This window comes from Scyliorhinus canicula, chromosome 7 (assembly GCF_902713615.1).
Source record: "Scyliorhinus canicula chromosome 7, sScyCan1.1, whole genome shotgun sequence".
NCBI lineage: Eukaryota > Metazoa > Chordata > Chondrichthyes > Carcharhiniformes > Scyliorhinidae > Scyliorhinus > Scyliorhinus canicula.
The window spans coordinates 158,847,457-158,872,668 of record NC_052152.1 but is presented as its reverse complement, the minus strand read 5'-3'; the positions used below and the strand labels follow the sequence as shown (position 1 = coordinate 158,872,668).

Here is a 25,212-nt window from a genome sequence, read left to right as displayed (position 1 = left end):
CCTTCCACAATCACACAACTTTTTTTCTTCCTGGAGTCACTTAATCCTCTTAATTTTTTGTATGGTCTGCAAATTTTAATATTCTCTTCATATCAAAGCACTTCGCCGTCTTGCCCTAAATCTTAATTTTTAAAATTCTTGCTGGCTAATCCAGCATCTCTCTAATTGTCCTTGAGGAGATCGTGGTGAACGGCCTTCTTGAACCACTGCAGTCAGCCTTCTTGAACCATTGCAGTCAGTATGGTAAAGGTACACCCACAATACTGTTAAGGATGGATTCCTAGGATTTTGCCTGTGACAGTGAAGGAATTGCAATATAGTTCCAAGTCAATATGGTGTGTTTATGTGTGGCTTGGAGGAGAGCTTGCAGGTGGTGGTGTTCCAATGCATCTGAAGCCCTTGATCGTTCCTGTTTATTTCCTTTGTTCCCAATTCTTTTGTCATTTTATTATTTTGGTCGGTGGACTCATAATCAGAATATGCCTTTAAGCAGAAGACCAGGTTGAAGCAGCCTACTTGTCATAAAATCATAGAATCCCGACAATGCAGAAGGAGGCCATTCGGCCCATCGGGTCTACACCGACCCTACGAAAGAGCTCCCCGGGCCCACTCCATTCCCATATCCACGTAACCGCACCTCACCTTTGGACACGCCAAGGGGCGGGTTAGCATGGCCAATACACCTATCCTGCACATTTTTGGACTGAGGAAACCGGTGGACATGCATGTGGAGAACATGCAAACTCTACACAGACAGTCGCCCAAGGTTGAAATCTAATCTGGGTCCCTGGTGCTGTGAGACAGCAATGCTAACCACTATGCCACCCACAGTGCCAGGACATTCTATTCCCAGGTTTTGTTTTTTGAGGAGTAGCCAGACTGCTCGGCACAGGGTGGATCTTGGGAACTAGATTTGGAGGGAATCCAATTGACCGGTTTGCTGACAACCGATGGATTGGCCAGAGACAGTGTTCTGCCTGACAGGCAGCGATTGGTTCCGACGTGATGCTTTCTGGGAAAACTGGGCAAAAGTGTTTAGACTTTGGAAGTGAAAGGAACGTGCTTTCTCTCTCATTTAGTGAAGCGAAAGAACTGCTTTATTGTTATAAAAACAGTGAGTGTCTGTACCATCCTTTGCTGTGAACTTGGAACGATACCAAGTCTACAGAGAAGATCGACAACCTTGCCAGAGAAAACCATCTCTAGCTTAGAAGGAAGTAGTATCAAAACTGAAGTGCTGAACCTCAGAAAAACATTAACTAAAAGTCATCCCAGTGAACCAAAGATCTTTTTTATGATTTTCTTTCCATTTCCCGGGTGTGTGGGACAGTGGGGGGAAAGAGGGGAGGAGGGAGTCTGTGTGGGGGGTTATTAGATAGTCATGTACATTTCCTGTTTGTTTTAATTCTAATATTGTACATAATAAAAGTTTACTTGTGTTAAATTTACAAACCTGATGCCTGCAGTTTATTGGGCTCAACCTAGGACTTCAGGTGTTTGAAACCAAATCTTATTTCTCTTGTGTTGGTGGAGCTAAAATTGACCATGCACTAGTCCAGGGTGTTGTGACGTTTGTTCTTCTAGTGCTAGAGATTGCAGGTTTGTAAGGTGCTATTCAAAAAGCCTTGATGAGTTCCTTGCAGTACATGATTTAGATGGTGCACACTGGTGCCAGTGGTGGAGAGAGTGAATGTGTTGAATGGCATGCCACTCAAGAGGGCTGCTTTGTCCTGGACCATGCCAAGCTTGAGTGTTGTTGGAGCTGTGCTCATTCAAGCAAGTGGAGAGTATTGATGCCACACTTAGTCAAATGCTGTGTCAATGTCAAGAGCAGCCACCTCCCCTCTCGAATTCCGCTCTTTTGTCCATGTTTGGACAAAGGCTGTAATGAGATCAGGAGCGGCGTTCCCTGGCAGAATCACAAACTCAGCGACAATGAGCAGATTACTATTGGCCGAGATGGATCATCCACTCGATACTTCTAGCAGAAGATTGTTCCAACTGCTTCAGTGTTCATCTTTGCACTCCTCAGCTCTCCCATCACTGAGGATGGGGATATTATAAAGCATCCTCAAGTTAGTTGGTTAATTGTCCTCCATCATTCACGACTGGGTGTGGTAGGACTGCAGAGCTTGGATCTGATCTCTTGCTTAGCTGGGTCTTGTCACATGCTGCTTTCACTCTTTGACATGCAAGTAGTCCTGTGTTGTAGCTTCACCAGATTAACACATTTTTAGGTAAGCCTGCTGCTGTCCCTGGCAAGGCCTCCTGCATTCTATTTTTGAACCAGGGGTCATCCCCTGGTTTGATGGTAATGATAGAGTCCGGATATGCTGGGCTGTGAGATTACAAATTGTGGTTTTATACAATTCTGCTGCCTCCAATGGCTCACTGTGTCTCATGGGTGGATCTGTTAGAAATCTATCCCAATTAGCATGTGCCAGTGCCAGACAACACGATGGAGGCTGCATCCTCAATGTGAAGGTGAGACTGACTCCAAAAGACTGTGCAGTGTTCACACTACCAATGCGGTCATTCAGATAAATATGTGACGGGTAGATTGGCGAGGACAAGATAAATTAGGTCATTCCCCCGTCCCCCACCATGCCAGTTCCCTCTGTCTGCTGCAAACCTACTATGTCTTTTGGGACCCGACCCCCTCTGTCATTTATTGGTACTACCCAGCCCCTCTTGGTGATGGACAGTGAAGTCCCCCCGCCCAGAGTACGTTCTACACCCGTGTCACCCTCCATTCTTCTTCCAAGTGGCGATCAACATGAGTACTGATTCATTAGTTGAGGGGGAGGCTAGGTGGTAATCAGTAGGAGGCTTCCTTGCCCTTGATTGACCTGATGGCAGGAGATTTCATGGGGTCCAGAATCTGTGTCCCTAATCTTTTTACACCAGTTGAACAACAACTTGCTGTAACCAAATCTCTCATAATCCTCATCTATAGCACATCTGTTGGATCTCCCCTCAGCCTCTTTGTTCACCTTTTGTACAGAACATAGAACGATACAGCGCAGTACAGGCCCTTCGGCCCACGATGTTGCACCAACATGGGAAGTCAAAAACTAAAGGCCATCTAACCTACACTATGCCATTATCATCCATATGCTTATCCAATAAACTTTTAAATGCCCTCAATGTTGGCGAGTTCACTACTATTGCAGGTAGGGCATTCCACGGCCTCACCACTCTTTGCGTAAAAAGCCTACCTCTGACCTCTGTCCTATATCTATTACCCCTCAATTTAAGGCTATGTCCCCTCGTGCTAGCCACCTCCATCCGTGGGAGAAGGCTCTCACTGTCCACCCTATCTAACCCTCTGATCATTTTGTATGCCTCTATTAAGTCACCTCTTAACCACCTTCTCTCTAACGAAAATAACCTTCAAGTCCATCAGCCTTTCCTCATAAGATTTTCCCTCCATACCAGGCAACATCCTGGTAAATCTCCTCTGCACCCGTTCCAAAGCTTCCATGTCCTTCCTATAATGAGGCGACCAGAACTGTATGCAATACTCCAAATGCGGCCGTACCAGAGTTTTGTACAGCTGCAACATGACCTCATGGCTCCGGAACTCAATCCCTCTACCAATAAAGGCCAGCACACCATAGGCCTTCTTCACAACCCTATCAACCTGGGTGGCAACTTTCAGGGATCTATGTACATGGACACCGAGATCCCTCTGCTCATCCACACTACCAAGAATTTTACCATTAGCCAAATATTCCGCATTCCTGTTATTCTTTCCAAAGTGAATCACCTCACACTTCTCCACATTAAACTCCATTTGCCACCTCTCAGCCCAGCTCTGCAGCTTATCTATGTCCCTCTGTAACCTGCAACACCCTTCCGCACTGTTTACAACTCCACCGACTTTAGTGTCGTCTGCAAATTTACTCACCCAACCTTCTGCGCCTTCCTCTAGGTCATTTATAAAAATGACAAACAGCAACGGTCCCAGAACAGATCCTTGTGGTACGCCACTCGTAACTGAACTCCATTCTGGACATTTCCCATCAACCACCACCCTCGGTCTTTCAACTAGCCAATTTCTGATCCACATCTCTAAATCACCCTCAATCCCCAGCCTCCGTATTTTCTGCAATAGCCGACTGTGGGGAACCTTATCAAACGCTTTACTGAAATCCATATACACCACATCAACTGCTCTACCCTCGTCTACCTGTTCAGTCACCTTCTCAAAGAACTCGATAAGGTTTGTGAGGCATGACCTACCCTTCACAAAACCATGCTGACTATCCCTAATCATATTATTCCTATCTAGATGATTATAAATCGTATCTCTTATAATCCTCTCCAAGACTTTACCCACAACAGACGTGAGGCTCACCGGCCTATAGTTACCGGGGTTATCTCTACTCCCCTTCTTGAACAAAGTGACCACATTTGCTATCCTCCAGTCCTCTGGCACTATTCCTGTAGCCAATGATGACATAAAAATCAAAGCCAGAGGATCAGCAATCTCTTCCCTAGCTTCCCAGAGAATCCTAGGATAAATCCCATCAGGCCCCGGGGACTTATCTATTTTCACCTTGTCCAGAATTGCCAACACTTCTTCCCTATGCACCTCAATGCCATCTATTCTAATAGCCTGGGTCTCAGCATTCTCCTCCACAACATTATCTTTTTCCTGAGTGAATACTGACGAAAAGTATTCATTTAGTATCTCGCTTATCTCCTCAGCCTCCACACACAACTTTCCTTGACTGGCCCTACTCTTACCCTAGTCATTCTTTTATCTCTTATATACCTATAGAAAGCTTTTGGGTTTTCCTTGATCCTACCTGCCAAAGACTTCTCATGTCCCCTCCTTGCTCGACTTAGCTCTTTCTTTAGATCCTTCCTCGCTTCCTTGTAACTATCAAGCGCCCCAACTGAAACTTCACGCCTCATCTTCACATAGGCCTCCTTCTTCTTAACAAGAGATTCCACTTCTTTGATAAACCACGGTTCCCTCGCTCGACCCCTTCCTCCCTGCCTGACTGGTACGTACTTATCAAGAACACGCAATAGCTGTTCCTTGAACAAGCTCCACATATCCAGTGTGCCCAACCCTTGCAGCCTACTTCTGCAACCTACACATCCTAAGTCATGTCTAATGGCATCATAATTGCCCTTCCCCCAGCTATACCTCTTGCCCTGCGGGGTATACTTATCCCTTTCCATCACTAACGTAAAGGTCACCGAATTGTGGTCACTGTCTCCAAAGTGCTCACCTACCTCCAGATCTAACACCTGGCCTGGTTCATTACCCAATACCAAATCCAATGTGGCCTCTCCTCTTGTTGGCCTGTCAACATATTGTGTCAGGAAACCCACCTGCACACATTGTACAAAGAACGACCCATCTAATGTTCTCGAACTATATCTTTTCCAGTCAATATTTGGAAAGTTAAAGTCTCCCATAACAACTACCCTGTTACTTTCGCTCTTTTCCAGAATCATCTTCGGCATCCTTTCCTCTGCATCCCTAGAACTATTAGGTGGCCTATAGAAAACTCCCAACAGGGTGACCTCTCCTTTCCTGTTTCTAACCTCAGCCCATACTACCTCGGAAGAAGAGTCCCCATCTAGCATCCTTTCCGCCACCGTAATCCTGTCCTTGACTAGCAGCGCCACACCTCCCCCTCTTTTGCCCCCTTCTCTGAGCTTACTAAAACACCTAAACCCCGGAACCTGCAACAACCATTCCTGTCCCTGCTCTATCCATGTCTCTGAAATGGCCACAACATCGAAGTCCCAGGTACCAACCCATGCTGCCAGTTCCCCTACCTTATTTTGTATACTCCTGGCATTGAAGTAGACACACTTCAAACCACCTACCTGAACACTGGCACCCTCCTGCAAAGTCAAATCTGTGCTCCTGACCTCAATACTCTCAATCTCCCGTACCCCAAAACTACAATCCAGGTTCCCATGCCCCTGCTGAATTAGTTTAAACCCCCCCCCCCCCAAGAGTATGTTGTTGAACTGACTGCCTTTGGTTGCCAACACCCCAACCAGTAGAAATAGTTCACTACTTGGGTTGCAAAGACTCTTTGTTTTGATTACCAGTATCTATCATTTTTTTACCAATACACTCTGCCCTAATGAAAAGAGTCCCACTTTCTATCAGTGCTCATTATAGTAAAATCACTTGTTGCTAGTAACATTGTGGTGCACCTTTTTTTTCCCCCCATCCTCTCCCATGGGTTTGCCACCGTTCCTAAAGTGGGATGCTCAAAATTAGACGCACCATTATAACTTTAATCTTAACCAATGATTTGTATTGGGGCTTTTCACAGTAACTTCATTGAAGCCTACTTGTGACAATAAGCGATATGTATTGGTTTATATGTATTGGGACATCTGGTCAGATTTATGAATCCTGTTTTTTGTAGCACTGCCAAATCATCCAGTACTCTTATTTCTGAATTTTTTTGTGTACTTGAACCATTAAATCTCTGCTCTTCACTTATCATTTCTGTTTTCTGCATTAAATAATTTCGCATCTCCCTAAATCTGTTAACCCATGTTGTCTTGTAGTCAGCCAATTTTTTTGATTGCGAATTTTAATATTCTCCAGTCCAGAGCAATTGTACAAATGTAAAATGACCTAACATTGATCTCTTACTGGACAACATGGTTTGCATCAGTTTCCATTTTTAGTTTAGTTTTTCAGACCAATTTGTAAACCATTTCTCACATTCTCAAATAATATGCAAGTAGGTTCTACTCCAGAGCCACCTATGTATTACTGTCAAACCACATGGTTATGCAACTGCTGCATTTCCTTCATCAATGTATTTTAGTTTTCCATAATTCTTTAATTTGTCAAAATTTACTTGTATTTCACACGTCGGTGTTTGCTGTCCTAATTAAAACTATTTCTCCCAAATTGAGTATCAATTTTACCCCATATTATGCTCTGTAGAAGTTTGGTCATTGCTAAGATTAGGTTGACCTGTCTATAGCTACCTGGTTATTCCTTGCTCCCTTCATGAATAGTTTGTTGGTTCACTTTTAATAGCAGAAAACATTAATGTTATGAGATAAAGTCAACTTTTATTTAAAAATATTATTTCAATTCCAGGTCAAATGTGCACGGTATTGGCCAAGTAAAGAAGAAGTGGACATAATATTTGCAGATACAAAATTCAAATTAACATTGATTTCTGAGGATGTAAAATCATACTACACAGTACGGCAATTGGAAGTGGAAAACCTTGCAGTAAGTGCATCATGCAGATGCTGAATTTGGGAATTTCAGTTTTTGAAATATAACTCTTTCCATTATGTGGAACTCCCAGTGGGTAACAGTGGCTTAATTTCCATAGAGAAGGGTAACCAAAGTTAAATAAAATGTTAGTGAAGTATTTATATTAGATGCACTTGTATGGTATTTTAAGGCATACAAACTTTAAACTATAGTTTTGCTCCTTCAAGATCACCAAATGAAAAGGATTTCTTATGTCCATGGATGGGAGAATGAATAGGTATGAAGGAAACAGTAAAGGAATGCGTGCTTGAGATTTTAAATAATCAAGTCACTTGGTGGAAATTATTTCTTCAGTCAGAGATAATCTGTAAAGAATTTGAATATTTATAGAGCCTTTCATAACCTTAATGTATCCTCAAATTGTTTTGCGTCCATCTAGTTACTTTAGAAGTGTACTCGTATTTTTATAGGCAAAGGCAGAAAGACCCCACAAAAAAATTACTCCCTAAAACATTATTCTGAGTATCTAGCTTAACTTTGAAATCTAAGTAAATTAGCAGTGACAAATCTTGGGTAATGAAGCAGTTGATCCTTTATTTAAATAGTCACTTAGTACAAAACTTGAATTGCTGAAAAAAGAGGCATGCTGCTGCAGCTTTTCGACTTGCATTTATCAGGATAGATGTAAGAATGCCAAATTTCAAAGGAAGTAACAATTCCTACTGCTGCCTTCTGCACTGTAACCATTTTATGTTTCTACATGCCATCTATGCAAAGACAAGTTCCTTCTGTGAAGAAATGAAAATTACTGTGGGTGGATACCATTTTTCCATTAATCGTAGCTAGAAAATAATGGTTTTGCAGATCAGCAGAAATTCCAGACCTTAAATTAAATTGGAACCTTTTTCAGTTTGTTGGCTCAATTCACAAATAATGACTTAGTTGGTAGCACTCTCCTGATTCAAGGTTGTAGGTGCAAATTCCATGACCAAGTTGAGCATATCACCTAACTGACATCTCAATGCAGAAACGACAAATGTTCCATGGGCACATTGTTGCCATATAATGAATGAAGCAACAAACTGAAGTTCTATCTGCAGCTTCAAGTGATGCAAAAGCTCCCATGGCAATCTGAAGGGGGAGCAGGAGGTTCTTTGTTTCGGTCAACATCCATCATTGGCAGCATGGTCAAAACAGCTGGTCATTTCATCTAGTAACTATTTGTGATACTTACCTGTGCGCAAACTGGTTGCTGTATTGGCCTATTGGAATGATTACACTTCAAAACAAATGATTTTTTAAATGTTCCTTTCTTGTATGTAAGCATAACTGACAAGGCCAGCAGTTATTGCCCATTCCTAAACACCCTCGAAGGTGGTGGTGCGCTACCTTCTTGAGCCACTGCAGTCCAGTGCTGTTGGGGAAGAAGATCCAGAGTTTGACTCGGTGACAGTGAAACAAAGGCAATATCGTTCTAAATCAGGATGATGTGTAACTTAGAAGGGAACTCCCAGGCAATGTTCCCATGCATGGCTGCTCTTGTCCTTTGAGGTCATAAAGGTTTAGTTTGGGAGGTGCTGTCGAAGGAGCCTTGGCTAGTTTGTGCAGTGCATGTTGTAGATGTTATACACTGCTTTCACTGTACACCCACAATGGAAGGAATGAATGTTCGAAGGCCGTTGATTGGGTTAACAATCGAGAGGGATGTTTTTCCTTGAATGGTGTCAAGCTGGAGCTGCACTCATCCAGGCAAGTGGAGTGTATTTCATCACACCCTGACTTCTGCCTTGTAGATGGTGAGAAAGCTTCTTTTGATGTGTCAGAGGTTTGTTACTGCCCACAGGATTGCTAGCCTCAAAACCTACTCTTGTGCCACATTATTTATTTGGCTGGTCCAGTTAAGTTTCTAGTCAGTGGAAACCCACGCAGTATGTGTTAATGGGGGATTCTGTGATGGTAGACTATCATGGAGAGTAGAGGATTTGGTTCTCATTAGAGATGGTCATTGTCTGACACCTTGTCGTGGTAATTGACTGTTTGAGGAGGAAAGAGGCTTAGTAAGGGGATTCCAATGCTTGTGGCTGAGGCAGCTGTAAGCGTGGCCTCCAATTGCAAAGCATTTAGTATCTGGGAGGCCTGAGGCCAGACTTGGATGAACACAGATGGCTTGGAAGGGTTTGAGGTTTCACAGGACTGGGAAGGACAAGGTCATGGGAGTGTTTGAAAGCAAGAATGAGACTTCCAAAATCTATCTGTTGCTTGTCTGAAGCCAATGTAGCCAGTATAAGTTGATCAGTTCTGGGTTAATGGGATTTGGTCTGCGTTAGGACATAGGCAGCAGAGTTTTGGATGACCCAAGTTTAATAAATAGAATGTGGGCAATGGCTAGGATTGCATTGGAATGGTCAAGTCTAGAGTTAATAAGACATAAATGAAGGTTTCAGCAGTAGATGAGGTAGGGTGGAGTTGGGCAAGGTTATGGGTGATCCTAATGATGGCGAATTGTTTTGCATTAATAGTTCGAACTTGGTTTTAAAATTGTGCTTTTACATTCATTTATATTCCTACTTTGATAATACTAAAAGGCAGCAATGTACAGTCAGACTGATCCCGATCTGTGTTTTGATATGGTAACTGGAAGGGAGAAGCACTCCTGCTGGATGTTTATGATTTCTTATCTGATTATCAGAATCTGCTCTGACGCAGTAAGCCATGGAATCTCTCCAAAAGATGCTAATTGTCACTGTGGTACATGTCCATGGGTGGCATTTTCATGCACAAATCCAAACCAATAAGTACTTTGAAGTACTTTAATGTAGCAAATGTAGCAACCAGTTTGTGAAGAGCAAGGTCCCACAAACTGCAGTGTGATGTTGATTGAGGGATAAATATTGGCCTCGACACTTAGGATATCTCCCCTGCTTCCCTTCAAATTATGCTATTAGATATTTTGCATTCAGCTCTGTTTAACTTCTGCAAGAGGTGACAACTCAGTGCAGCACTCCCTCAATGAGTTGTTAGTCTGGATTTTTGTGCTCTCAAGTCTCTGGAGTAAGACTGAACTCACAATCTTCTCTCAGATGTGCGGGAGCTCCCAACTACTGAGGCACCACTGACGCACAATGGTGAAGGTTAGGATCTGTTTAACTAAGAAGGGAACCACAGCTAACCTCACCCTCAGTTGCCTCCATACACAATTACTCTCCAATATGGGATATTAGTTAACAGTCTGAATAGAAAATCCTGATTTTTGCTTTTCCTCCTAGCTGGGTAGAATGGGTAAAACCAATTGCATTGTCCTAACTAGTCGAAAACTAAAATAACAGCAAACTACTGTGGATGTTGATCTGAAATAAAAGCAGAAAATGTTGGATAAACTCAGCAGCATCTGTGGCGAGAGAAACAGATTTAACACTTCAAGTGCATATAGAATTAATCTGTGTAGAGTAAAAATCGAGCCATGGAACCCCTTGACCTGTGTAGCTTAATACAATGCTGAGTCCTCAATTTATTAAACATTAAACAATTCATTCTGTTGTCGAAGTCATATTTCAAAGTTAAAAGGTGATTTTGAATGTAATGTTATTGCTGGTGTGTCTGAATATCTGTGGTGTTTAGTTGAAATGCAATTGGCATTGTGCAGTGCACTGAATATCCACTGGCATGTGTCTAATGGGAGTTTTATTTCTAAAGCTAGTGTGATCAATATAATTGAAATATTAAAGCAAATGTTCCTGATGCAAATGATTCGTATATCGAGAATTGCCTGAAGGGAAGTGCATGGTTTTCACAAGTTACTATGATCTGTTATTCATTAACTTACTTTATTCCTAGTTCCTTCTGACTTCTATTAACATAAGAAATTAGATATTTCCAAAAATAAGTTTGTATTTTGGAAGATGTATGTGTTGAAGTCTAAAAGCTTTTAATGGAAAACATTTCATATGGAACAGTATGACATATTTATTCCTCCATTATCATTTTGCCTATTTAGACCAAAGAAACCAGGGAAATTTTGCACTTTCATTATACCACATGGCCTGATTTTGGAGTTCCAGAATCTCCTGCCTCCTTCCTTAACTTCCTTTTCAAAGTGAGAGAATCTGGCTCACTGAACCCAGAGCATGGACCTATTATGGTTCATTGTAGTGCAGGAATAGGACGATCTGGCACTTTTTCTCTGGTTGATACTTGTCTTCTTCTGGTAAGTAGATTTTAATATTTTGTACTGACTTTTTTAAACTGATAATTCTTGTTGTGATCTTAAAAAATGTGTTTTGCCTTTTCAATGAAAACCAAGTGATTATGACTGCGCACGTAGAAGGAAATTTATTAGTCCAATGATCTAGTTCTCTTTCTGGCCACAATTGGCATAAACAGCAGACTTCCTAGCAGCACACTGTACTTAATTCTCAGAAAAAGTACTGGATATAATTATCATCCAGGAAAAGCTCTCAAGAAACCCAAGAGAAAATAAGGAGATAAACAACTTGAGCAACAGCTGTTGCTCAAAAGATTCACTTCTTCTGTTTGAGACTTTTACCAAAGGATATTCATTTGTTTTCTTAATTAGCTCTGAAGAAAATGTTGCTGCAAGCTCAGTATTTTGGCTACGGAATATTTATTCCTACAAATAGATGGTCAATCCAGCTATCACTCTTTGTTACTGGTGGTTGATGAATAGTCAAGTTTACAAGAATATTGCTGCCGTCTAATTTGTTTTAGGAATTCAGAAATAAAATTACTTTTCCCACAGGACATGTTAGCAGACTTGTCTTGCAACAGTTCTTTTCCAGCTATGCTCCAGATCCCAGACAAATAGCATGACTTATCAGTTACTACTTGGAGTGTCACATTTAGTGTAGATATAGAGACTAATTTTGAGAAAAAGACTGAATGCAAATTTTTTGAATGTTCTTGTATAGGACATTAACCAACGCACTTGAGCTTGTGTAACTGTTTGCATTCAAGTGGTTCACCTTCTTCACTTAATCACTCCTCATAACAGACATACCCGTGCTCTCGCATGCGCTAAAACACCTGTGCAGATGCACTTGTTATGCAAAGCAGTGAGGATACTTGGTGTCCCAAAGAGGTCAGACAAGCATGACTGGAACTGTGACACAGCTGTGATTTTCTTGATTTGATACCAATGTTTGACTTATTTGCAGATGGGCAAGCGGAAAGATCCTTTGTCCGTGAATGTTAAACAAGTTTTATTAGAAATGAGGAAATATCGTATGGGCCTCATCCAAACAGCTGATCAAATGCGTTTCTCCTATATGGCTATTATCGAAGGGGCAAAATTCATTATGGGAGACTCCTCTGTACAAGTAAGTACTTCAGTTTTGTTCATTGATTTGTCTGTTTACAGAAAATAATTAAATTGCTTTTATATAGCACTTTACACAGGGCACAATTGGCCAAAGAGTTTCACACCCAGCAGGATTCTTTTGGAGTGTTATGGGGATAAATACAAAAAACAGTTTATGCACATTAAGGTGCTACAAACAGCAAAAAGATAATTATTTTAATGGTGTTAGTTGAGGGATGTCTTCAGATAGTGCCATGGGATTCTTTACACACAACCGAATAGACACTTTGACAAGTCACCTCCATCAATGCAGCATTCCCTTAGTGCAGTGACATGTGTGCTCATGTCTGGAGTGGGGTTTGAATTCACAATCTTCTACTGTACTAGCCCAAGCTGGTTCTAATTACAGAATTTATCATTGGTTTCTAAACCAAAATATCACAATGTTAACCAGAATTCTACCTCTTTGTGTCATTTTTAATCCAATCAAGAATAAGAAATGATCATATAAGGCCTTCATCCTTTGAATGATCTTTTGGAGAATGCCTGAACAGGTTAGGCCTATATCCAATGGGGTTTAGAAGAATGAAAGGAGATCTTAGTGAAACATGCAAGATCATGAAGGGGCTGGATATGTGGATATGGGGAAGATGTTTCCTCTTGAGGGAGACTAGAACTAGGGGACATGGTTTAAAAGTAAGATGTCTCCCTTTTAAGATGGAGATGAGAAGGAATTTCTTTGGAGGGTCAGTAATCTGAGGAATTCGCTTTCCGAGAGAGTAGTGGAGGCTAGTCATTACATTTATTCAAGGTTGAGTTGGATAGATTTTTGATAGACAAGGGGATTAAGTTGAAACCACAATCAACTCAACCATGATCTTATGAAATGGTCGAGCAAGCACGAAGTGCCAAATGGCCTACTCGAAGTCCTATGTCCCTATATATATCTGTTGCCTCGCTCTCCCAGCTTCAACATTTCTTACGAGAAATGAGTGAACGGCCTCAGCTGTTTTCCTAAATACGTTTGCAAAGCATACAACTGTCTAAACCTTGACATGAAATGGATCTAATTTAACAGTCTCACTTCAGGCACAGCAGTGGTTGGCATAGGAAATGGAAAATTAATTTTGGTTTTGTAGCAGATACTGATCTGTGCCTGGGGTTATACTGATATGGCACTCTATTTGAAAACTACAAAATGAGTGACTGAAAATTCTCTAGAAGGATGGGTGGGTTAGTTAACTGGTGTGGTTGGAGCCTGCAGACCACAAGGTCCTGGGCTCAATTCCTAGTGAATGTGTAGTTAGCTGTTATCAGCTGAGCTATTAGTGGAAGCACTAAAATTAGCCTTGTTTATTGAGTGGTGTTGAAGAAAAATATAAACCATGTTTCTGCACCTTATTCCTGAGCAGTGATCTCATTCTGTTTGAAATTCCATGTCCATGCTTATCTGGTTAGAACTGGATTAGGCTGAACAGTACTATCCCCAATCCACTAATGGCAGCTGCCTACGTTCAAGCATGATGAATAGCTGTCTGTTACGATGGAAACTTATGCAACATAAGGTGGGGAAGGGACCAAGAGGAAGGTAGAGGGAGAAAATAATTTGATCAACCAACTTGGTTACCTTTTAAAACATGTTTTAATTTAAGGAACAATGGAAAGAGCTGTCCAATGAAGACCTTGACCCACCTCCAGAGCATAGTCCTCCACCTCCACGGCCTCCAAAAAGGGCAACTGAGACACCCAATGGTAAAACGCCGGATCATAGGATAGGCTTTGCCGACCCAGATGAGAGAATGTGTAAAGAAAACATGGAAGAAATCCACGATGGCATGAAGATCCAACTTAACAGGTCGAGAACAGAAAGGTAGTTATAAGGATGAAACTACCCTGACCGGTTTAAAGCCATTTAAAACCGTGTTCCAGTGCATAAAGTTGTTACGTCATCATTGTATATTTTGAGTGCATTCTGACATTGCATTATTCAAATTTGAAAGCAGCAGTTTACAGGGGGAAGAAGTCTAAACTTATTGGTGCATGGTACATTTTTGCTAACTAAAAAGGAAGCTCGTAAAAGCTGTTTTGAGGATACCAGCTGACCTTCCTGAATTTAGTTGTGAATCAATAGCTCTGCAACAGCATTGTTTGAAAGTCTTCACTCCCAGTTGAGGTGTGGACAATTAAACTTAGTTTCACTATGCATTGCATTTCAGTCCAAAATAAAATTGATGCATTCAACAACCAGTCATTTAAAGGCAAATTATTTTATTTATTTACAGTTCTCCTGTAAATCAAAAATTGTACTTGCTTTTCCACCTGAGAAAATAATCCACCTGCCATTTGTATTTAAACAGTAATTCTGGGGAATCTAGTGCAATTGCCTGGGGAATTTACTCGTGCCACAATTGCTTTAAGCATGGGTGGTATGACTGGACCAAATACTCGCTTCCATTTGCAGTATTTAAATTGTAGAAATTCCCATTTTATTGAGCTGACAATTAAGCCTTAGCGGCAATTTGAAGCCAGGCAAAAAGAAAATGTCTTTTACTCATCCAAGTTTTAAAATTCCTTCACTTACAAATCTCTTTTTACAAGTGAAAGTTTACTTGGTGTTATTCAGAATGGTTCAACATGTTGATCCAACAACTTGATGCAGTGAGTAAAAGAGTCCGACTAATCAAGACGGACACAGGTTCAATCTTCAGTCTGATCCTTGAGAAGGGGAAATATTGACCTGCCTTATCTCCCAATTATTATCCAGCAGTTCTTTTTTTAAATACTTTTGTGTTCACAGTGGAGAGTAAAGTTCGGTTTAGTTGTCACTCCCCCATTTTTTAAAAATTTGTTCATGGGATGTGGATATTGAGGCTGTGCCAGCATTTATTGCTCATCCCTAATTGCCCTTGATGGGGCAGCTAAGAGTCTAAACCACATATGTGAGGCTTTTCGGGTCTTTGCACCCCTTTAACGTAGGGATAGATTTGTCAGCAATGCTTGTTATGAATCAACTTTATTGAGAGAAAGAGGACAGATTTGTTAAGTCCTGAGGTAAAATGTGTTGTCAAAGTTGGTGGTGGTTTACATAGAACAGTACAGCACAAAGCAGGCCCTTCAACCCTCTATGTTGTGCCGAGCATTGTCCGAAACCGAGATCAAGCTATCCAACTCCCCGTCTTTCTGGTGTGCTGCATGTGCCTATCCAATAACCGCTTGAAAGTAACTAAAGTGTCTGACTCCACTATCACAGCAGGCAGTCCATTCCACACCCTACCACTCTGAGTAAAGAACCTACTTCGGACATTCTTCCTATATCTCCCACCCTGAATCTTATAGTTATGCCCCCTTGTAACAGCTACATCCACCCGAGGAAATAGTCTCTGAATGTCCACTGTATCTATCCCCCTCATCATCTTTTAAACCTCTATTAAGTCGCCTCTCATCCTCCTCCGTTCCAAAGAGAAAAGCCCTATCTCCCTCAACCTTTGCTCATAAGACCTATCCTGCAAACCAGGCAGCATCCTGGTAAATCTCCTTTGCACCCTTTCCAATGCTTCCGCATCCTTCCTATAATGAGGTGACCAGAACGGCGCGCACAACTCCAAATATGATCTCGCCATGGTCATGTATAGTTGCAGCATAACCCCGCAGCTCTTAAACTCAAGCCCCCTGTTAATAAACGCTAACACACTATAAGCCTTCTTCACGGCTCTGTCCACTTGAGTGGCAACCTTCAGAGATCTGTGGACATGAACCCCAAGATCTCTCTATTCCTCCACATTCCTCGGAACCCGGCTGTTGACCCTGTAATCCGCATTCAAATTTTTCCTAACAAAATGAATCACCTCGCACTTAACGGGGTTAAACTCCATCTGCCGTTTTTCGGCCCAGCTCTGCATCCTATCAATGTCTCTTTACAGCCTACAACAGCCCTCCACCTCATCCACTACTCCACCAACCTTGGTGTCATCAGCAAATTTACTGACCAACCCTTCATCCCACTCCTCCACGTCATTGATAAAAATCACAAATAGTAGAGGACCCAGCACTGATCCCTGTGGTACACCGCTGGTAACTGGTCTTCAGTCTGAGAATTTTCCATCCTCCACCACCCTCTGTCTTCTGTGATAGCCAGTTAGTTATCCAATTGGCCAAATTTCCCTCTATCCCACACCTCCTTATTTTCTTCATGAGACGACCATGGGGTACCTTATCAAACGCCTTGCTAAAATCCATGTATATAACATCAACTGCTCTACCTTCATCTACACACTTAGTTACCTCCTCAAAGAATTCAATCAAATTTGTGAGGCAAGACTTGCCCTTCACAAATCCGTGTTGACTATCCCGGGTTAAGCTGCATCTTTCCAAATGGTCACAAATCCTATCCTTCAGGACCTTTTCCATTAACTTAACGACCACCGAAGTAAGACAAACTGGCCTATAATTACGAGGGTCATTCCTATTCCCTTTCTTGAACAGAGGAACAACATTCACCACTCTCCAGTCCTCTGGCACTATCCCCGTGGACAGTGAGGACCCAAAGATCAAAGCCAAAGCCACTGCAATCTCATCCCTTGCCTCCCAAAGAATCCTTGGATATATCCCATGTGGCCCAGGGGACTTGGCGACCCTCAAGTTTTTCAAAATTGCTAATACATCCTTCCTCAGAACATCTGCCTCCTCCAGCCTACCTGCCTGTGTGAATTGCGCTTTCACGTATCTGATCGTCAGTCCAGAAGTAAAACACTCGAACACGTCAGTAACGAATATTCGTTTATTTACGGCCGGGACAAATCTCTAAGCAGTCGGGTAACCACCTTCGAGAAGTGCCAAAATCCCAGAATAAGGACGGTATTTTTATACATCTTACAGCTTAGGGGTGGTCCCCTTAAATTCCTAGATACACCTATGATTTGGCAAGGATCCAGAACATGTACATATATGGAATTATTCTTCGAGGTCGGGAGGTTATTTTTGACATAATCATTAGCACAAGTCACTATCAATATTAATACAAAGGTTTTTGTATCCCATGGCCATCTGGCTTATCTCATTCCAAGGCCCTTCCTTTTACATTTCAATGTTTATTTGTTCCAACTGGTCAAACGAGCTTAATTACGTTATCTCTGCAATAAAGTAACGGTTCCCATTCATTCCATTCTTTGACTTTTTGACCTCTCTGCTTTCACAGATGCAGGTCAGAACATTAATTAGTACCAAAGTCACACTCCCTATATTCCATCCCATAACCTTCTGACATCTTTGCTTTCACAGATGCCGGTCAGACACACTCCCTTTATTTCATCCCTTGACCTGTTGACATCTCTTTCACAGAGCATTTCAGAACTGTTATATTAACCCTATCAGCGAAGTTCCAAATGAAATCCACTTCTGCACCTGTATCACACACTCATCCTCAAAAACATGGCCCCTCTCCTTGGTGAACACTGAAGAAACGTATTCATTCAACGCCTCTCCTATTTCTTCTGACTCCATGCACAATTTCTCACTACTCTCCTTGACCAGCCCTACCCTCACCCTGGTCATCCTTTTATTTCTCAGAGTAAAAAGCCTTGGGGTTTTCCTTGATCCGACCTGCCAAGGACTTCTCATGCCCCCTCCTAGCTCTCCTAAGCCCTTTATTTTAGCTCATTCCTTGCTACCTTGTCACCCTCGAGCGACCCAACTGAACCTTGTTTTCTCATCCTTACATGCTCTTCCTTTTTCTTCTTGACAAGACATTCAACCTCTTTTGTGAGCCATGGTTCCCTCACACGGCCATTTCCTCCCTGCCTGACGGGGACATACCTATCAAGGACATGCAGTATTTGTTCCTTGAACAAGCTCCACTTTTCATTTGTGCCTTTCCCTGACAGTTTCTGTTCCCATCTTATGCTCCCTAACTAGGTTAACAAGGAAAATACTCCCGAGTCTAGATTTGCACATCAGAGTACACAAAAATATTTTTTCACAGCTTGAGTCTTTGAGCCCCATATTGTGCATCAATTGACCCCTGGAGACTGATCTTGCTGCTGAAAGATTATTCAGCCATCTGTGATTGTGTTCACTGAAACATTTGAGTTCTAGAACGACTGTGCTGGCATCGGCGTTACCTGCTGATTGACATAGTGATCAGCCTACCCTGTCACTTCTGGCAGATGCTCACTTCATGTGAACTAATGCCCTCACCAATGTGATAAATTGGCGGGAAAAATGAGACACAGTTTCTATAATTGACATCGTGCAAATGTTTGTTTATAGGATATATTATTCAATAAAATGCATATTGGCAATTTGATCATTGCAAAACTGCAGGGTCTACTTTCATTTTACTGGGATTTATTGTTGTCTAGTTGTCCCAAAATACAACAGCATTAACATTCAGTAAGAAGCAGTAAAAAATGCCGATTTAGATGTGTGTTGTACATTATGTTCTTTAAAGTTGACAAATTAAGAATCTTCAGAAAACTGCATATCCTGCAATATAGGTGCGAATTGTGTCATTTTTATCCAGATCTGAAAAATCCCATTATTTGACATTTTCAGTATATCCGGTGTAGAAACCAGTACTATACTGTTCTCAATATTTTTTTTGCTTCATCCTTTTAGTTCAGAACCAGAACTTCGGAAGAGGCATATTGGAGAAAGTACATCTGTGCCCACACAGACAAGTGAACAGATTAATTCAGGAAGAAGTGAAGAGGATGATGAGGTGGCAGAGGAGAAACCTTCCTGGTTACATTGGAAACCTTTTGTGGTTAATGTATGTGTGGTCACTGCTTTTGCAGCTGGGGCTTACCTCTGTTATAAGGCATGCTTCCATTGACAAACACCCTAGCGGATAAATGTATGTATTATCCAGTATAGTAAACAAAATATTTGATGTTTTGAAAAGCTGGAGGACCCATGTCTTAAGAAGCAAACCTAGTTTCTAGGGCTGGAGCTCGGTGCGATTATAGGGATATGATGATGCACTATGGTTTGTTGTAGTTCCATGGTCCCAAGAGCATAACATTCAAATCTCAGGGCCTTGAATATTCAGGAGAAAGCAGTAAAAATGCCAAATAGCTCTTTTTTTGTGTGTATGTGTGTGTGCCAGGAGAGGGGAGGGAGGGTGTTGTACATTGCATTCTTTTAATATTGAAAAATGAATCACTTTCCGAAAAATACATGTCCTGTGACCTGAGCAAATATAATTCATGATTACTTTGTTAATGTCAATTGTGCCATTTTTTTCAACCTGATGAAAAATGCCCAATATATGTTCTTAGAAACAGAATGTAGCATTTGTGTTTAAATTGTGTTTTACTTCCAAACACTTTCCAAGAGTCAAATTTATTTTCTAACAAAACTTGGGCTGCATCTGTGGTGAAATTGAATTAATCTCAGCAAAGCTTTGGCTCTACATTGTCGCTTTTGTTAAAACCGGTCTGCTTAAGAAGCTTCCACTGCTGCTCAGGGTATCCCAGCAAAATAGACCTCTTCAACTGTGTCTGTTAAACATTTTGCATTATACAAATGCTTGTGTTCTTGTTTGCACAAACCATCTGAATGCAAAGTAAGTTAACTGGCGCTTGGCCTTTTCCTATTTAGCAACCATATAATGGAGATGGGGGTAATACAACAAAATGCAAAACACTTCCACCAGCATTTTTACAGCTGAACCACAAATAAAATCGAAACTGTTATGTCAACAACTTAACATCTTTCACTCCATATTTATTTGTAACTGTAGTCATTTTTTTAGCCATCAGTGTACTTAAAAATATACAATTTTTCATCAGAGCCTTTCATCAAAGGCTCATAGTAAAATAAAATACCTCATGCCGGTATTGGAAGCTGACCACCAACTGCCCCGTAAAGCATTGGGTACCAGTACTTCATCTTGAGGGAAAATTGTAAGTAATCGGTATATAGTTTTGTTGTCTTAAAATGAAAAGATTTGACATTTTTGGATCATGTATATCAAAATACAGGGATACTAATATATAATAGGAAATCAGTGTGTAAGCTATAGAATTGTTTTTTAATGGTCTGGAAGTATATTGTATCCTGGCAGTTGTACATTGAATAACAATGTAGTAGAATGCATGCAGGCTCTATTAGCATCATTAAATATGAAATTGCTTGGAAGATGAAAGATGTATATCTTAATTACTACTGTGAACATGTGTTGCATAAGTTGAAAATAATTGCATGATTGTTCTGGTTGGTAATAATGGCAGTGGTTATGAGGAAGACACTGAAAAGTTAAGCCTTCAGTGGTTGATTTCCATGATGGGTGTTTATATAAAAGCGAGCATACCTGTGTTTCAACCTATTATGGCATGTGTATATATAAATATATATATATATCGAGTGTTTTTTTTCTAATCAGTGTAATTGAAATGTTCGTCACATTTCAGGTATTTAGGATCTAGTTCAAACATTCCAAAATTGTCTACAGGGTTTGTTCACATCTCGCCTTTTCTGCTGTCATAATTGGGGCAGTTCTATAAGTGCTTAAATGTGATGGTAAAGGTCAACTTTGGAGAGATTTTTTCAGGTATGGCTCTCAACTGGCCTCCTGCATCTTAATACAGGAATGTGACTGACTAATCTGGTGACTCCCTCTATTTTATACATTACCAGTTTCTTGGCTGACTTGAGGCACTTTGTAGAACTTCATCCAGAAAAGTTTGCATTTTAAAAGTCGTGATCAACTTTAAGCCCTATTCCAAATAAATCCAGCAGAAGTGAGGAGTGAATAACCTCAAGATTTTAAACTTAAAGACTCTTGTATAATGTAGTTTGGTGTGTACAGAAGAATTAAAAGGTGGTGTGTTGGTGTACCTCTTAAATGACAAGAATGCTAAATAGCTGCTTTAATATAAACAAGCTATTGAGCTGCTATGCTACATGCCTTAATTAAAATTCTCCTTGGCTCTTGCTCTTTACTGCATGGTCATACCAATAAAATAATTGAACAGATTAAACCATTAGATTGTGGTAATGAATATTTTGCACATTTTGATACTATGAACAGATTGTGGACCATTAATAAAATGTACATTTTCAATTAAAACAAAATGATGATTCAAGGGATATGTAATGTTTCAAAGAGTTGATCTTTAACAGTTTTACCGAGGAGTTGTGCTTTTCCTTCTCCAGTCAGAAAAACAGTAAGGTGAACCCCACTGTAGATTTTACTGTGTTGTGTCAACAGTGCATCCCAGAACCCCAGTTCATTACCTTTAATTAGATTTTGTACAATTCCAAATTCAACGTGCAATAAAGTTTGCATTGTGGATATGTTATCCCCAACTTCTGGACAAATATGTAAGAGATGTCAACCCTTCTAAGTAAAGCATATTTTAAATATGAAAGAATCTTTGCCACACACCCTGCCATCTTCTATTTAGATCATTCCATGCCTCTGGCTTAACTAGGAAAGAAAGGCAAAAGGTATAGAAAGGTGGAGAACATGTGTAATGGGAGCAGTTTGCAGCCACTTTTCTGATGCTAAAATCTGGCAGCGTGCGCAGCTGATCAGTAAAATATTACCAGTTACGGGGTATGGAAGTTAATTTAATTTGGAATGATCAATATTGTCATTAGCAGCAAATGTAATCACTGACTCATGAAATTACCTTTGATAAACATATCTTTATTAAAATAACAGCTTGTAATTGGAATACTTTGTTTTATTCAAGCTATAAAAAAAAATGAACTTTCTCAAATATGTGAAGGTGTATAAAAAGTTGTGTACTTGAATTTTGGTCTAGACTGTCCAGCAAATTTTCAAGGAACAAGCAAATAAACTCATATTTAATACTGATTATCATTATGGGGTCTAAAGTTGAAAGGATTAGGGTAACCAAAAATTCAGCATAACAACCAGTTCTGCAAAGGTTATAGGCAAGAGATAAATTGTCAAAGTGATGGAAGCTGTTAGAAACTCCCGCATCACCGTTCATTTAGATCAGTATTGTCTAATATGTTGGCCACTAAACACCTGGGGCAAATTGAAGCTCTTCATTTAGAACTGCTCAAAACTGAATTATGTTAAAATTTGCAGCAGTGGATATGAATATGGGTGTGACTCGCGACTACTTTTTGTCATCCATCTCTAATAGAGCAAGGACGAATCAACCACGTTCTTAGACAGAAGTCACCTATGTTTATTAGATTATTGTTCAGCTGTAGGGTTTTTAGTACATCTGTAAGCTGGAGGGCCGCTTGTTCAATTAAACCAGAAAAGTAGTGTGCCATTTGTTACCTTTGTCCCTGTTCACGCTGAATGCCTCTAACTGATACATTTAAATCCATGAACTGAAGCTTGTAAAAGCAGGGCTGACCTTCAGAAGGACAATGGTCGAATAATTTTCTGGTGAATCTAGTGACGAGATTTTAACTAAACATCTTGATTATGTCTGGCTGGTAATTGGTGGCTTTTGAAAACAACTGAGGTGCATGAACAAAGCATAGCACTGTATAGCTGCCAATAAGGTTTGAATTTGGAGTTTAGGCAAGCTGGGGCCTTGCAGCAAGGTCCAAAGTGCTCTGTCTTCATCTTATTAGCTTTTTTCAACAGATCTATTGAAAGGCATAGAGAGCTCTTGACGTAAAAAGAGAGATTACAGGAGGCTGTTCATGAGCCGGAGTTCTATTAAATGTCCAGACAGTGTTCAGAAATGGCAAGCAACCGAACCTGAGCAAGACAAGTCTGCGCAGAAACTAACATGTAGAGATCTGTCAACTCTTCCTGAGTTTTCTGATATAACAATTCTGATAAAATAGAGACAGTTTACTCTTCAAGATTTTTTAAAATAAGCTGAAGCACGGCCAAAGACGGGATGCTTTATTGAGCAGATTGTCACCACCATGTGAGACGATTTGCTTTGCAGAATAGTTGGATTGTAAAACTCAAAAGTTCTCCAGACTGGCAGTGAGCGTCAGTCTTGATTGCTGACTGTTTAAAACTTTGAATCCATTCTCAAAAGATTGTGCACATGTTTTATTAATATTGCATATGTTTTGCATCATGTGGCAGATGTTGTTGCCCTGATTACCGGAAGTTTGGTAAGCATTGAAATCCAATTTGGCAGCAGTGATTGAGATAGAATAGTATTCCATTATTGTGATGGCTACCTCCATATAATTAATATTCACCGTGATCTTCTCTTCATTTTGTAAGGGGCGCTGGAGTGTGTCTTTTGGATTAACAGAAATCTATGGCCCCACCTATAATTGATCACAAAGTATCTTTGCCGCATAACTTTACATCATTTGGTGAATGATGTAAACCAACATCCATTGACAGTATTGCAGCAGTATTATCCATAACACGACATCAGGTGTAGTTCATTAATGAATCTTATTATGCAAAGGTATTTGTCTGTGTAATTAACTAACTAGATTTTCATTTTCTGTACTTTAAATGGCTGAGGAACAGGGAAATCTGTTCAGTGTTTTATTTGTATGGCCTTACACAATTCTTATGTCTGGTGTTGCTGAGAATGCCTCTAGGTAGGAACACATTTGAGTGCTAATGATTCTTTTTCTCCTGTTGTCTTCCCAGCAATGTGATTGTTTTTTTAAATGGTTAACAAATTCTATAAGATCACACTAGTTTTCATAAATTTCAGGGATGTGTCTGACTTAACTGGAATTATTTTTGATTTTATCGATATACTTTTGGACCAAATATATACAATTTTTTTAAAAATACCAACTTGTTTTCATTGTGATCTGTTGAACACGAGGCTTGTTTTTTAAAAATTTCTCAGTGGAATTATAGCTTTTAATTTATAATTATAAATTAATTGCTTGCACTAAGTGTTTGTCAACAGCATGACTTCAAATGAAACTGTAAATTAGAAAGTTTGATCTTTGAATGTCCTCTCCTAAGTGCGCTGCCAAACAACGTCCAATGCTAAACAGCCCACTCCCAGAATTATGAACTGCAAATTGTGCAGCATTTTTTTTTTCAGTTTGGTTTATTTATGTAAATTACAGGTAAGCACTTGGGAGCTTAAAGTTGCACTTTTCTGTACCTATAAACTTAACATTTGAGGTACACTTTTTTTTACTTGAGCTGGTGTGATCTTTTAACTTCCTACTTGACTGTTTCACATTTTTATTAGCTTTTTGCCACAAAACAGCTTCATGTATTTTACTTTTTCTTGTACAATATCTTGTAGGCTAAGAATAATTGTATTGCTGTTTTCTCGGCAGCATTAGCCACTTCTGCATGTATTGATATTGTATAATTTTTCTACGGTTTTATATTGTTCAACCATTTAACCAAAAAAGAGTCTGAGGGCTTTTTGAGCATTTACAGACTTTGCAGACCATTTTCAACTTTACAAGCTGGCTTTCAAATGCACCACATAAATCATTAATTCAAAATAAAACCAATTTGAAAGCAAATCTCATGTTTCACAATGGTATATGTGATATTTTGAACTGCAACCTTCACCTCCAGTTATAGGCTTAAAACATTGGTCAGTTAGTTGTAAAGCAGTGTGTAATAAATGTAATTTTTTTTTAACAGCAACCACTTTGATTATCAGTTGATGATAACGAATTGGGAAGATTCTTAGTTGGTTTTTAATCTTTACAATTATTAATTTGGGACTTTTTGTTTCATTGACAAAGGTTCTTTTTCAATTCCATGTGTACTTTC

The 25,212-nt window shown here is 40.2% G+C and overlaps 1 protein-coding gene across 2 annotated transcripts in view; it reads left to right on the top strand.

The window, feature by feature from the left end:
* Positions 1 to 24,956, top strand: part of LOC119969478 (tyrosine-protein phosphatase non-receptor type 1-like) — a 119,784-nt gene extending 94,828 nt beyond the window's left edge. For both annotated transcript variants that reach the window (XM_038803157.1, XM_038803158.1), the window contains 5 exons: positions 7,103 to 7,240; positions 11,223 to 11,432; positions 12,400 to 12,561; positions 14,195 to 14,412; positions 19,155 to 24,956. In XM_038803157.1, coding sequence (XP_038659085.1) covers positions 7,103 to 7,240; positions 11,223 to 11,432; positions 12,400 to 12,561; positions 14,195 to 14,412; positions 19,155 to 19,371 — 945 coding nt within the window. In that variant the 3' untranslated portion in view covers positions 19,372 to 24,956. The remainder of the gene's footprint in view (positions 1 to 7,102; positions 7,241 to 11,222; positions 11,433 to 12,399; positions 12,562 to 14,194; positions 14,413 to 19,154) is intronic.
* Positions 24,957 to 25,212: the final 256 nt, after the last annotated feature.